This window comes from Pocillopora damicornis, chromosome 11, assembly GCF_964200805.1.
Source record: "Pocillopora damicornis chromosome 11, jaPocDami1.2, whole genome shotgun sequence".
Classification (NCBI taxonomy): domain Eukaryota; kingdom Metazoa; phylum Cnidaria; class Anthozoa; order Scleractinia; family Pocilloporidae; genus Pocillopora; species Pocillopora damicornis.
The window spans coordinates 8,879,496-8,894,713 of record NC_142680.1 but is presented as its reverse complement, the minus strand read 5'-3'; the positions used below and the strand labels follow the sequence as shown (position 1 = coordinate 8,894,713).

The following is a 15,218-nucleotide window of genomic DNA, read 5'->3' as shown; positions in this document are numbered from 1 at the left end:
CTGAACATCACCGACTCACGAATCACACTATTGACTGGGACTCTGCGCAATGCCTGACCTAAAGCACCAACTACTTTCAACGACTGACGCTGGAAAGCTGGTTTACTAACTTGGAACAGGCTCCCCTCAACAGGTGTCAACCACTAACGGCACCTTACAAACGACTCATTCACGATATTAACATTACAGATGAACCGAACAGAACGACCTGACTTCACTTACGGATCGAGACCGATCAATCACGATCGACCTACGCCACTTGAGTCTGAGCACTGAAACGACTGAAAAACGACAAGAACATTGTTATACTACCAGCCGACAATGGACTTGTTACTGTTGTTATGGACAAGACTGACTACTATGACAAAATGGACGCACTTGTTAACGACAAACAAACTTACGAATTGCTTAAACGTGACCCGACGCCAGCACTACAACGCAAACTCAACAACAAACTACTTACGCCCAAAAAGACTGAAGCCTTTGACACTCAACGCTACTACCGGCTGAGGTGCTCTGTACCACAACCACCTAAACTTTACGGACTACCGAAACTACACAAACCTGGGATACCTATGCGACCTATAGTCTCATTCTGTGGGTCCCCGACGTACCAACTGTCGAAATACCTTACGACGATACTGCAACCACTGACTGACAAATCGAGACGTAAACTACAATCAACTGAGAACTTTATTGACGCTATCAAAGACGTACAGATACCTGACGACTACAAACTTGGGTCTTTTGATGTGAAATCACTGTTCACCAGTATTCCACTTCAATTGGCTCTACAGTGTACTGAAACCGCCATCCAACAGTCTACTGATGCACTACCATTACCGACAGAAGACATTATGGACCTACTTAACCTCTGCCTTACATCGACTTACTTTCAATACAACGGGAAACACTACAAGCAGTTGCACGGAACAGCTATGGGGTCGCCGGTCTCCGTTGTTGTCGCAGAAATTGTGATGCAAAACATCGAGGAACGCGCCCTTGCAACTTGCCGACAGACCATACCACTTTGGTTACGCTACGTTGACGACACATTTACCGCCGTACACAAAGACGAAAGTGACGCTTTTCACAATCACCTTAACGAACAAAACACCGACATTCAGTTTACTAGGGAGATCGAAGAAGACGGCAAGCTTCCTTTTTCTCGACTGTTTGGTAGGCCGAAACAACAACGAACTACGAACAACAATATACAGAAAACCGACGCATATCGACAGACTTCTTGACGAATCATCCTACAACCCGACTTCCCACAAAGCTACGACTATCAAGACATTGACAAGACGAGCGCAACTTATTTGCAACACACCGGACAGTTTATCTGACGAAAACAAGTACCTTGACCGTGTTTTTGACAAAAACAACTACAACACTGACTTCATTAGACGAAACACTCACAGGGTGACCGACACTACAGAAACTAACAGGGACTCCACATCTATCACGACTACAGCTGCTATACCCTACATCAAAGGCACTTCTGAGGCTATCGCGCGGATCCTACAACCTTACAACATTCGCGTAGCTCACAGGCCTATTACTACTTTACGACATTTGCTGACCAACGTTAAAGACAAAGACGAACCCAACAACAGACAGGGAGCGATTTATAAGATCGAATGCTCCGACTGCCAGGCCTCCTACATTGGTGAGACTGGTAGAAACCTTAACACGCGACTAACTGAACACAAACGAGCAACTAGAAATGGCGATGTAAACAATCACATTTCTGAACATCACCGACAAACTAATCACAGAATCGACTGGGACTCTGCTAAATGCTTAACCTACAGTACAAACTATTTTCAACGACTGACTCTGGAAAGCTGGTTCACTAACTTAGAACAGACGCCTCTCAACAGATGTCAACAATTACCAGCACCTTACAAACGACTCATTAACGACGTGAACAAACCGACAAACAGACCGACAAACAACAGACGGATCGAAACCGACCAATGACTGTTAACAAACTCTACACGAGTCTTCCAGCCAATCACATCACGGCTAAACAGACCAATCACGTTCAACAGACCAGACTTTATAACATCATCGACTGACAACTACTCCTCACTTGACTCTGAAGATGACTATCGCACAGATAGTCGAGACGTCAGTCACCAACAACAGTTCTTTTTAGAACTACACTCACCCGGACGATCACACTACACGAATTACTGATACTCCTGGGTTCAAACCATTTACTTTACTGACCAATTAGTTTATACAAACCGGACTAACAACATCCGACTGACAACAAATATTAACTTGACTCTGATGATGACTTCCGCTCAGGTTGTGGAAACGTCAGTCACCAATACCGAAGACATCCTTTCACAGGACTACACTCACCCTGACAATAAAACTACACTATTACAAAAATTAAAATTACAACTATTGTTGCCAATAAATGCGAAGAGCATAAAATGTGTACCGCATATCAATTGCGGTAAGTTTCAAGTGCCTAGTAAACATCATTCTATGGTCTTCTATTCTTCCATCTTGGAGGGTGCTTTGTGTAAATAAACATTGAAGTTCAGTGCCTCTAGAAGCTTTTATGGCCACAAAGATCAACAAAGAAAACAGCCTTACAAAAAAAAATTTTAAGACACCTCTAAAATGATAGTTATACACAACTGACATGTATGAGTGAAGCATGTTCAGTATTAAGGTATCAATGTCAATATTACTCACCAACAGCTTATTTCTATTAGTTTTAAAAACGTCTGTATCTCCACTTTCAGAGAAGGGCGTTTTTCACGAAAATTTCAACATTAAAGACATAAGGTACCAGCAACAAGTTTTCATTGTAAGAATTTCATTAGATCAGATTCCCGTCACATTTTTCTGTACCTTTGAAAGCATAAGTATATTTAATCACTACAATATAATGAAATCCCCCATTTTAGGCACATATGGTGGTCATATGAACGAGAAAGACAGTATATAAATATAACATCGTACTCCAGTAAAGTGTTCGTATTTAGAATGAAGTTCGAAACTCATTAAAATTAAGTTGACTTCATGATTCAGATTTTAGACAAAGAGATGTTCGATACTTTAAAGATGGAATTTAAAAAGTGTAACTTATCTAGTATTCACTGAGATTTGAATCATTGGCTGACACACAGAGATATAAAAGAGGCTTTGTGAAAAAAAAAAAAAAAAAAAAAAAAAACCGGGGCCTTAAAATTAAGATATCAGGAGTTGCATATGACAAGTAGTCTACTGGTCTTCTCACCTGAAGTCAATCTCACACTTGAATTATACATAAGATTTAATTATTTGCAGGCAGGTTAGGGAGGCAATTAAAGTAATGGATATATTTTACACGAAAAGAAATCGTAAGGGTGCCTTGTGTATCAAATGTATCTAGTTCAGTACCCTCAGAGTCATAAATTGGACTTTTGGGGTCACAAAATAACAAAGTAATCAAAGAGTTATGCAAGGTCAATTAATCGAGAGTCAGTTTCCTAAAATTGTATGAAAAGGTTAAGATGTGCTTCCGCTTGTGTTACATACACGGATTTATTGTTCTTAAGAGAGAATTTTTCTGGAGACCGCGTGAAATCAAAAAAATGTGGCACATGCCTAGAAAAAGCCCTACCTTCATACTTCGCTCAAAGATACCTTAGGGTAAGTCTATAAACGTGGTATAATTTTTTTGTTCAGAACTGTTTTTATTTTCTAGAAAATCACCAAACACTGTATCGAGCCCCAACCGCCATAACAGTGGCCGAAATGAAGCCGACGAGTAGGGCAACAAAAACGTTATTCTTCAAAAGCGCAAAAGAAAGCGAGTCTTTCCGAATATTATCTATTTGTAAACGAGGTATTAAAAAATGATTTCAATCTAATAACGGGATTATTGACATAACTATGAATTATTGGCGAATATTTGAAAATCGCCAAAATTTGATTGATTAAAAATTTCATTTTAGAGCAGTTTTTCAATAAAAATTTTTCCCACTCGGTATAACTCGGAATCACTTGAGATGAACATTTCTGAAAATTGGAAACGATGTTCTTTTCAAGGATATAAAAATTAATTTGGGGCTCTTAATTACTGCGAAGAAATAGCCCGATCTATTTCGTGCAAATCGCAACGCCGCCCTGTAAATAACCGCAGATAATCCAACCATTCTTTTATTATCGAAGCCATAATTTCTGCAAATCTTACCGCTTTGAGCTGTGCTTTATCAGAAACTCAATATGTTGCCCTTACCTTCTGAAACCAGTGATTAAGGAGGGATGTTTCCATTATTTTTGTTTCAAATCGCCATGTTCACTTGAAAAGTGTTTACAACGTCCGGCTTGACCATTTACAATACTCGAAGCTGTTCATAAATCATCGCAGACCATCGCAACTCTTGACTTATTTCTGCTTCCATACAACTCCAGTATGCAGACATCGCTGTACTGAGTGCAGGGCCAACTAATATTTATTTCTTAGTCAGTGTTATGTTTTAAACAAAAACCTGCGCGAATTCACTTAAAAAACGCTGTAGATCTCTTTTGAGTGTTTTGAATCAGTGCCATTCTGAAAAACTACTTTTTGACGTTTTCGTAAATTTAGTCACCCCCTGGTACTGACTATACATGCGTTGTTATCGACTCTATTTCCACGACTTCGCGCTTGCAAAGATTATATTTATCAATAGGCACTTTAAGCATGACGTTTAACGGCAAACGGCAAACGCAAGCTTGCCTTTCATTTTGTTACCTATTTATGGAATTCTTAAAAAGATCCTGCACAAAAAAATAAAATAAAATAACACATTCACGACAAACACAAACCTACTTAATTCCGTGTACACACGCCTAAAGACAGACGACAGAAATTGAATTTTTGACGTTCGCAGGAAAAACAAACGTCATGCGTAACCTCTCAAATGACGAACTTCCCAGTTAACTAAAACAACTGGAAGTTAATTGTCTAGTGCTCCGTGATTATATACATCACCTACGTGAGGCTCAAGTTGACCTTGTTTTGATACAAACCCTGTTACTTTTGATATGCAAATCCTTTAATAGTTATGCTAACCAGTTTTTGATCTCTATTGTGTCAAGGTCAACACAAACCTCGCTTTCATACAGATGCCTGGTTAAATATCACAGAACTGTAAAATGGTCTATTGACAGAGACAAAAACAGTTTTTTAATCCTACCCTCCCTTTCGCTTTTCAAATCACCTGCCCGTCCCCTCGCACCAACAACGCAACAACGCAACAACGTCCCCTAAATCTATCACTCTTCCCTAAGAGCGGTTTTGCGGTGTAGTGAGTGGCCCTGAGCCCCTGACCAAAATAAATATCTCGGTCCCAGGCCGCATGGTGAGATAACGAAAGAGATGTATTAGTTTTTGGCGACAAGAAGTTAACAAAAAAAAAAAACACACTGATAAAAAATAATTTGATTAAACTAGCTCACGCTACAAAATTAAATGGCTGGTTAAATGTGTGCTTCAGTGGTAGTACTAATTTAAATGTGCCAATTTTGTTTTTACTAGTAATTTCTTGTCCTGTTTGTCATAGCGTCCTATTGTAAATTAACAACATTACAAAGACTTACCAGACCCAACAGGGAGGAATATTCCCGTGCGTCGAAGGATTGCCTTCGAAAGCGCTTTGTTTATACCACGGTCACCCTTTCGTGATTTCCCTTCCTTGGCATGCCTCGATAATTCGGATGGAACACGGCACCGTTGCGAGCCTCTTCGCCATCCAGTGCCCAAAGAGGAGCGATGGGCTGGGCAGATAGTCATGTCCGAAATATTGGAAGGCAACGTGAATATTGATGCCCGTGCTAAAATGAGATCGACTTCCGATTCAACATCATTCACGCCCACAGCCTGTTTGTGTGCTGAGATGTCTTTCTCACATAAGCGCAGAGGGACTATAAGAGAAGCTTTTCCTGCAACTCGACTTCGCTTATCTTGGGAGCAGCATCCCCCAACTAATCTTTGAAAGGAGCAATTGATTTCCATTTGGTACGCTCACCTCTTAAAAATATCGGCGGCCAAACGAAAACACCATTTTAGTTTGCTTTGGAAAATTTATGGCGCGACGCTCATTTTATGGTTAGAAACTATGCCTAATCTAATTTATTTTTTTAGCGCTGAGTATTTTAGAAAGCTACCCCCAATTTAATTTTTCCACTCCCGCACCTGTCTACCCTGCAAGCCGTCACAATTTACAAAATAGGATAACACATTTTTTTACGTCGATAAAAATTAATGCAGCGAGATTTCCTCTATGCTGTAGTAACATATGCCTAATTCATTTAGCAGTCAAGGGTGACGCATGAGTGGTATCGCGCTTAAAAAATGCAAACAACGGTAACTTTAAATTCTGGATTTAAAACTTTTTCCTGGAAATAAAAAATAGGGGATAAGAAGGAAAGAAAGTAAGTATATTGGTAACCGAGCCTCCTTTCGAGTGTCACATGTTATTGCGTGACACCATCGCAAAAAACGAACGTCAATGATTCATTTCATCTGTCAGGATGCTCTGGCTCGTTCTATAAAAAAAAACTTCCATTCTTATTGTGAAAGGAAGACTTGTAAAATGTGAGTGTTCCAAGCTGAAATATGGTTATAACTGTCCAGCAATGCGACGTTTCCGGCAGGAACCTTCGTGAGATGTTTTCACTGTGATTTGGTATACACCGCCTTTAGTGCTGTACTATCGAAGCTGTTGTCAAGTCTCTTTATAACAAGATTGAGGCAAGGAACCAATCTTAGAAAGGTGTTTTTCGCCAGGTGAGCTTAAGAAATCCAGTTTACAATCTAGTATAGGTCAAAGCGATAAGATTTTGATGGAATTATGGCTTCGATAATAAAAAGCCTAATTGGATTATCTGCGGTTGTTTACATGGCGGCATTGCGATTTGCACAAAATAGACCGGGCTACTTCTTCGCAGTAATTAAGAGCCCCAAATTAATTTTTATATCCATGGAAAGAACATTCTTTCCACTTTGTAAAAATGCTCATCTCAAGTGATTCCGAGTTATACCAGGTAGGAAAAATTTTTATTGAAAAACTGCTCCAAATGTAATTTTTAATCAATCAAATTTTGGCTATTTTCAAATATTCGCCAATAATTCATAGTTATGTCAACAAGCCCGTTATTAGATTCTAATCATTTTTTAATACCTCGTATACAAATAGGTAAAATTCAGAAATACTTACTTTCTTTTGCGCTTTTGAGGAATAAAGGTTTTGTTGCCCTACACGTCGACTTCATTTCGGCCATTTTATGGCGGTTGGGGCTCGATACAGTGTTTGGTGATTTTCTAGAAAATAAAAGCAGCTCTGAACAAAAAAAATTATACCACGTTTATAGACTTACCCAAAGGTATCTCTGAGCGAAATATGAGGATAGTGATTTTTCCGATCATGTGCCACCTCCCACGCGGTGATAAAAAAAATTCGCTCTTAATTAATAATGAAATTCCGATAGTGTGACTCAATTAAATTCAGAAGAAAATTTCCAAGTAGGTTACAGAAATGGTTCACTAATCGTAAACTGATGTGTTCACAAAACTTCCCGAAATGATGGTGCCGACACGAATTTATCGTTCATAATCGCTCATGAAATTCCGAGATTGCAACTCAATGAATTTAACAGAAAATATCCAGGAAGGTTACGGAAATGGATTAAGTAAACCCTGCAATAATTAACTGGAGAGAGAATGACAGAAACTTGCTCACGCCGTTCGCTATCATATAAAAAGTTTTTCTAGGCAAAACACAATCCGTAAGATAGCTTCTTCCCCTTAAAAAACACGACTGTCTTAAACATTCCAAACGATAGGACGACAAAATAAAGATTGAATAATACAAACGCTATGAAATCTTATTCGACCGATGAACGGGGGTGAGGGTTTTAAAGCGATGAATGCTAAAGACATTGTTTTACCGAAACGCGATTTAGATTATAAAGTAAAGCTAGTATCAAACGACGATTGGTTAAAAAAGGTTTGAATTTTTCTAGTCCTGAGCGCAAGAGAAAACCCGCATAAGACTCAACTTACCTCCCCTTCTTTCTCGGATCCTCTTTGCAGTCTGTTTTCTGGAGCTCTTCGAATTCTTATTTCCTTCCTACGTTGCTCTTCGCTGGATATTTGCCTTTTTACTTATGCCTTTTCTTGTTCTCTTTCGCGTTTCTCTCGCCGTATTCTGCCTATCTCAGCGTCCTTTCTTACTTCTTTGCGCGTTTCTCTCGACTGGCTTTACGTCTTTTACTTCTTGCTTTCTTTGGTCGCTCTGTCTCTTTCTTTCCAGCCTACTTTCACTCAAAACCTTATTTCTACGAACTTGAATTATAACAATTTCCCCCGGTTGACAAAGCTTTAGTACAATGTAGGACGTTCAACACCAAAATACGTGTATGTCAAGGAATAGATGCAAGGTAAATTCTCTTGTTCCATCAGAGTAATTAAATAAGGAGCTTTCTTTGGAAACAAGTTAAGGATGACGTGTGTAAAAGAGATGATCGTTAAACAACTGACGACATCTACAGAATGGTGACAGAAAAGTCGAGAAATGTAATTGCGAGAATAATTTAATCGTAATGATTGTAACAGCGATAGGCATCATAAGTGTATGAGTTGGATTAGAATTTAATCGATGGATTAATAAAAATTGATCGTGTGGGCTTACGTATAGTTAGAATCCCCGGAAAATTCCCAACATTGTCTGATCTTACCCTTTCTTTTACATGTAAGGCACAAAAAGTTGGAATCTCTGTTATTTATTTCTCTTGTCTTAGAGGCACAAATTGAATTCCCTTTAAACCCATTTCTTTACGTTTCCTAATTGATCCGAAATCGTATTCAGAGTCGCCCGTAACCAAGGTCATGTACTTCCATGTTCCACGCGGTCAATACTGGCAGAGCCAATATTTCTGAGCTTTCGATCGGCTAGATCGATCAGAGGGGGAAGAAAATAATTATATGCTTTCCTAACCAAGGAAAACGTGCGAAATTCATTTATTTCAATCAGTCCAAAAGACTTGCGGTTTCATAAAATACGTTCTGATGTATTTTCGTTCCGAGACAGAAAACCTAAAGTTTTATTATCAGATGTTAGCGGGAGAACATCCTGATAACTAAGATCATTGTGTTACAATGTAATGCTATATATTATTTAATTCATTTTCCAACACTTAAATGAATTATAAACACATATTTAGAAAATTCTTGCTGGATGCAAATTTTGTGTTTCAACATATTCTCCCTAATCAGATGAAGCTGTCCTCACCTCCTAATAAAATTGCGATATAAGGGTTAAAAATACAAAATTGAATTGAATCACTTAAAAAACCGGTATGGCATGGTCACGGTATTTCATTGCCCTACTTCTTGTGGTAATTCTGGATAGAAACCGGGGCAGTTCCATGCGAACATCTATGGGCCAATACCAGCAACCTTAGCTTGTACAAATCTGTATATAGCTGTATTATATTAGAAGAAATACATCAATCAGTTATCATTATATTTCATATGATACGCACGCAATTTCAGCTCGTTCACTGAGGCCACAGCGTGATACTCGATGATTCCGTTAAGTTCACTGGTTTCACGGATTAGTGTTATCTTACGTTGTTTCATCACATTTCTAACACGTAATCTTTATTTAGCAATTCACTCCACGAACTTAAGTGACTCAGTTTTAAGCATAGAGAGAAAACAGTAAACTCTTCTCTCATTTTACTTTCTCATCCTTAAACACTCTTTTTTGTCCAACAAATGATCACACTCTCCTGAAAACTTGTAATGCTAAAGGGGTAATTGGTAAAATAGTTTTAATGAAATCCAGACGCATTTGACCACAATCTGAGAGAGGAAATCTTTAAGACACGGTAAAAGTTATTTCGGGTACATTGGGTGCTGATAAAAATGATTGAAACCCTGACCTTTATTCATGGTGGTTTTTATGATGGACTTAAAAGAAGTTCAAAACAAAATACCAGAAATTCTTTCCTTAGTAGAAAAAGTTACAAGCGCTAACAAAATATATTTCTCCTGTATATTAATTGGAGACCAGGAAAGTATATATTTGTGAAAAACAGAAAAGTATAAATCACTGCGGTAATACTTTTAAAGTATAGATTGCGAAAAAAACAAACAAAAAAAGAAAAAATCAAGATGTATTTTACGGTGGGCACCTCAGAGCCTCTGAATACACAACAGACGGTGTTTTCGTAACTTAACTACCGCTCTCCCCGTTAACACGGACATCCAAACGAACTGGACTGAATCACTCCAGTCCAGGACGACTTTGTTACTTCGTGAAAGATGCTTGAGAATGTTTCATTTCTCAAATTATTTTTAAACATTAGCCGTCTCATCAATATTTAGGACAGTGTCCAGACAATTATGGGTAAACTGAGAAGGTATGCTCTGTGTTCTGTTGATCCAATTTTGAGCCCTTCAAATTTTAAGTACATCGCCAAAAATTCCGTAAGAGGTTAGTGATGACATTTCCGTTTACAAATATCTATTCTAGTTTGGGACATAATTATTTTTGCCGGTCATTTTACACGTAGTATCTAATAGGAGCTCCTCCGATCATTATGCTGCAACGATCATCGAAATATGATAAAGTAATACTTGAGCGGTTACGTCATGCTCAGAAAAGAGGACTCCAACACCTTTACATGTTTTTCAGATCAGCGAAAAAAAGCTTCACTGCAAATATCAAAATGAGAAACCATTGTAAGCTTAAAAATCCTTGAGTAAAGGAGGAGGTTTAGTGGGTAACCATGGCAACCCACTTAACAAGTGTTTTATGCTAGTAATAACCACAGGTTAGGAAGTGCGTGCGAGGGCTATGCATGATTTAAATGCGTTTGTAACAGCTCTCGATCGCTCTACAGTTCAAGTCTTCAATGGATCAACGCCAAGGTCAATGGACGCACAGCTCTCGCTCTACAGTTCAACAACGCCAAGGAGGAACACAGATCTCTCGCAATGGCCAGAAGATTTCGATACCCGATAAAAAAACAGACACGAACAGGAAACGTTCCGATCACAAGTTCACACGCTCGATTTTGATTGGACGGCGCGCCAGCTATGCATGAGCTGCACGTGATTCTTCGACGAAATAGACGTCGTCCACGTGATAAAATTGTGTTGTGTGCATTCCAATTTATGGACCGCCACTTCTGCATGAACTGCACGTGATTCTTGACATTCTTAGCTTCAAGAAGGCGAAATTTACTAATATTTGAGCCCTTCAACAACATTAAAGATCATTGACTATGGAACGTGAAACAGCTATACTTTGGTGAGAATTGTCTTCTGCTTGGTGTTGGTTTCTAGTGGTGAGATGGCCTGTGCTCAAATTACTGCTGCTTCGTGTTTTTCTCGCGTAGTCAAAGCGCCTATGCTCAAATTACGCCCTTTCATTTCATTGGTTCTTAGTGTCCCTAGGGACAAATATTTGGAAGGACGACATTTTTTCCTAAATTCGAGTCACTGCAAGGCAATATACCTGCCGCGCATGCGTTTGTAGCCAATGTTGAGATTAGGATTGCGGGCTCCGCTGGTCGCCCGCAATAAATACATTAATAACGTGCCCTAATAATAATAATAATAATCTTGCATTGAAATAAAAAGCTTAAAAATCATCAGAAATGGAAAATACGGTAGATATAGCGTTCTATTGTAACCGAAAAGAAAAAAAAAACTCTAGAAATAATTAAAAAAAGAATCATACATAAATTCATTGTAATTGAATTATTCTGAATTAATTTTGGTGTAATGAAAAGATTAACATCCAAATTTGAATCTAAACCAAATCTTGAAAGTCTGTAAATAATGAAATATTTCTCATACCAGCTGGCTAAGACGTATTTACTTAACAAAAGAAATGTTGTTGAGTCCATGATGCCGTCATTGATCTGATATAAAGATTTTAAAAAATATGAATCTCTGGAATTAAAGAGATTGAAAAAAGCAATCGATTTTTCCTTTTCGCACTAAATTCCTTTTTTTTTTTTTCAAAAAGCATCAAATGGGCAGTGCACATCTCATAGTTGTAGACGTAAGATATCAAAAAAAGTCCACTGGTTTAATTTTCATTCCAGTTGAAGAAGGAGCGCTGCCCTTGGCGCTGGTAGGAACTAATTTTGCCCACTGGATATCGGCCCAGGTTTCATTTCCACAACGCCGATAAATACCGTTGACATTTGACCAAACAGCACAATCACTATTGTTGCCATACCACCAGCCTCTGCCTCTATTTTGAGCACAATTGGCAGGATCTCTATCCCAGGTACCAAAAACGAGATCTCTGTGAGGACCGAGTGAATCATAAGAAACAGTCGCATCTGTTCCAAAACAGCAAAAAAGAAAAAAAAAAGGAATTCCCACTATATTAGGATCAAGATAACGCCTGTGAAGCCTCGGGCTTGATTTTTGTCGTAAAAAATAAACAATCAAACAGATCTAAGCTCGGTTTAGACAATAGCCCTATACCGTTTCGATGAAATAAATTTATCTTAGCATTAGATATCATAAACAATAATTCTAATCGCTTACGGAAGGACAATTGATTAACTTTTATCGATCAAGGTAGGGAAAATATCAAACTTTTTGGATAGATCGCAGTCGGGTAAATGATCAGATTTGACATTTTTTCTAAAGCAAAGTTCAGTTACTGTTTTATCTCTAACGGTTACGGAGGCAAACTATCCACAAAGGAGCGAGGACCCAATTATATATGAGTAGAATTAGCAGCAAACATAGCCAAACGGCAATAGGTAAGAACAAACCATTTTTTTGCAGGTTACGTGGGAGCCCCTAGATGATGAGATGGAAAAACTATGTTAAGACCAACGATGGGTGATAAAAAAGGTTGACTAACTTGTAATATTGCCAATGTACAACCGGTATTTAGATGTCTCGGTCCCAATCCCAAACCAGCCATACTCAGCGTGAATAGTTTTGTCAGTGGTTACTCCCAGATCTACTCGAAGCATGTTGTTTGTCTTGTTTCGTGTCAGGCGGTTTATCTTGTTCAGTCCGAGCCAAAATTCACCGACCAAGTTACCGAAACCATCTTTGTAGTCATCCCAGGTGCGGTTAAAATCAACAGAGCCATCCATCCTCTTCTGGATCACTGTCCATCCTCCACCGGCTGTAGTTTGGTCACAATATACATTGAAGGCGCCTGAACCATCTGGGTCGATCGGGTAAACACCGCTGATCCTTCGGCCGGATTTGTACAGCTCGGCACAGTTTTTTGCTTCCGTTAAAAAAAAAAAAAAGAAAAAAAGGTAATACGTGTAAACATAATTTTAAAAATTGTGTCCCAACATCTCCTCTATTCGACCTTTGTTGCGCTTGCTAAAAATATTCTACCGCCCATACAAAGTTCCAAACACGAAAGAAAACTTATAAATAATACGCTCTTTGCTTCTTAATATCCTGCTACACCGCAGCTTGAACAGAAGATTGCATAACATAAGAGTTCCGCTGCGAAATGATTGTCATCTAGAATCGCAAGATTGACCTCTTAAACATAAATTGACATCGCCATCCTGCACAATAAGAATCCTATGATAAAATGTGCCATGCTGCACAATGTAATAACAAAGAAAAGATGGAATTATCTGAATACAAGTGAGCGAAGAATATCTTGCTTACATTTCATTGGTGTTCTGTTCTCTGTGAGAATGTTAATCTCAAATCGAACTTCAGTGAGTTCCTTCATTATTTCTTCCAAGCAGACGACAGTGTTCACTTGGCAATCTATTGGGGCTGCAAGCGTCGATAGAAGAATTTGAAAAGTAACAGAAAGAGCCAGAAACAGCCAAGCCGAACCTGGAGGAAAGAAGTCATTATGCGGTGTGAAGTCATTCCAGCTATATAAGTGAAGTTATAAAAAGAATGCCGAGTTACAGAATGAAAAGAGCAACAGACAAACAATTTAAGAAACTATGGGTGCCTTTGATTGCGATTCTGTATTTATATTTTGAAATCAGGATTTCAGGTTTAGCAATATAGAACTAAGAGGCTGAGAAATCCGTCCTCAGTCGTTTTCATGAATAAATCGAACACCAGATATCACAGGTTTCCCTCTTTTGCTTTACTTAAAAAAAGTGACTACAAACTTTAAATCCTGTAAACATTGTTTACTTTGAAATCTATCTATCAGTCATTTCACTTCATGAGATGACATGGTATGACGAGAAAAACCTGGAAGCATGCATGAGCGCGATCGTTCGATTTGTTATCACTCGCGTGATTACGGACCGAATTGGACTCCACTAGGTCCTATTACCATTACAAACTTACAAACTCAAGGTGGACACAGATTGCAATACGAAAAACCGGATTTTTGCTAAAGCCTACATCAGTTTTTTTCAGATTATAATATTCCTTTTACTTCACATGCTTTTTATTCTCTTCAACATAAATTCTGATTCAAGCTGTCAAACGATTCCAACTGGAAGCACGCTAATTCAGAGTCATTTCTTCGCCGTGATGCTACTAAGAACAATTGATAAAGTCAAAACGGATTGAGTAGTTTCACTGCAAGTCATGCCTGGGTCGAATGACTGGCGTTGACAGCTCCGGATGCGGTGTCTTTTTTTTTTTTTTTTTTTTTTTCGATTTTCACCCATACGCTTGGGTGTCTTTGAAGCTTCTGCGGACTTTCCGAAATTTTTAGAAATTTATGAAACCCCGGTCGCAGAAGGAAACGCATTGTGATGACAGACAATAATCTTTTTTGACGGATTATTGATCGAAACTTAGCTAGTGCGACCCGGGCCTAAGTTTTTATTGGCAGCTGACTTTTACTTCCAAAACTTCATTTGATAATGACCATGACTGCAATGAATAAGCCAAAAAACGAGAAACCGAAATGATACCACTGCTAGCCTGTTCAAAGCCATTTCACCGGTTTCACTCTCTGCGGGTTAAAAGACGAAGTTGACCTAATATATCTCCCTCTCCGAGAGACTTACATTCACCGAACATACGTCTATATCATCACTCAAAACTTGATATCACATCATTATCAAACATTCGAAATAATTTTGTATGGCCAGACCAGCTTTCTCCTGATTTTGATCGGATCGAAATTTGAAACTGAATTTACACTACCATATAGATGTTGATGAAATAGCGCAATTTCTCCTGTTTCGAAAACTTGATAGTTTCACAGCGCGTGATGAATGAA

General features: G+C 38.6%; 1 protein-coding gene and 1 pseudogene across 1 annotated transcript; one reads left to right on the top strand and one right to left on the bottom strand.

The window, feature by feature from the left end:
• Window positions 1–341: 341 nt before the first annotated feature.
• On the top strand, window positions 342–3,129 carry LOC149037331 (uncharacterized; annotated as a pseudogene).
• Window positions 3,130–11,950: 8,821 nt separating this feature from the next.
• LOC149037330 (angiopoietin-related protein 7-like) lies at window positions 11,951–13,781 on the bottom strand. Its single transcript, XM_089186261.1, has 3 exons — window positions 13,679–13,781; window positions 12,897–13,277; window positions 11,951–12,360 (listed from the first exon to the last, which is right to left on the bottom strand). The coding sequence occupies exons 1-3, from the start codon at window positions 13,743–13,745 to the stop codon at window positions 12,083–12,085; spliced, it is 726 nt and encodes a 241-aa protein (XP_089042387.1). The 5' UTR covers window positions 13,746–13,781; the 3' UTR covers window positions 11,951–12,082.
• Window positions 13,782–15,218: the final 1,437 nt, after the last annotated feature.

What these genes read in the sequence shown, in the direction of transcription:
- LOC149037330 (XM_089186261.1), bottom strand. Translation starts at nt 13,745, where the DNA reads ATGAAGGAACTCACTGAAGTTCGATTTGAGATTAACATTCTCACAGAG. An exon ending in GAACAGAACACCAATGAAAT is followed by an intron (nt 13,278 to 13,678) that starts GTAAGCAAGATA and finishes TTTTAACGGAAG; the next exon opens with CAAAAAACTGTGCCGAGCTG. An exon ending in GTACATTGGCAATATTACAA is followed by an intron (nt 12,361 to 12,896) that starts GTTAGTCAACCT and finishes GTTTTGGAACAG; the next exon opens with ATGCGACTGTTTCTTATGAT.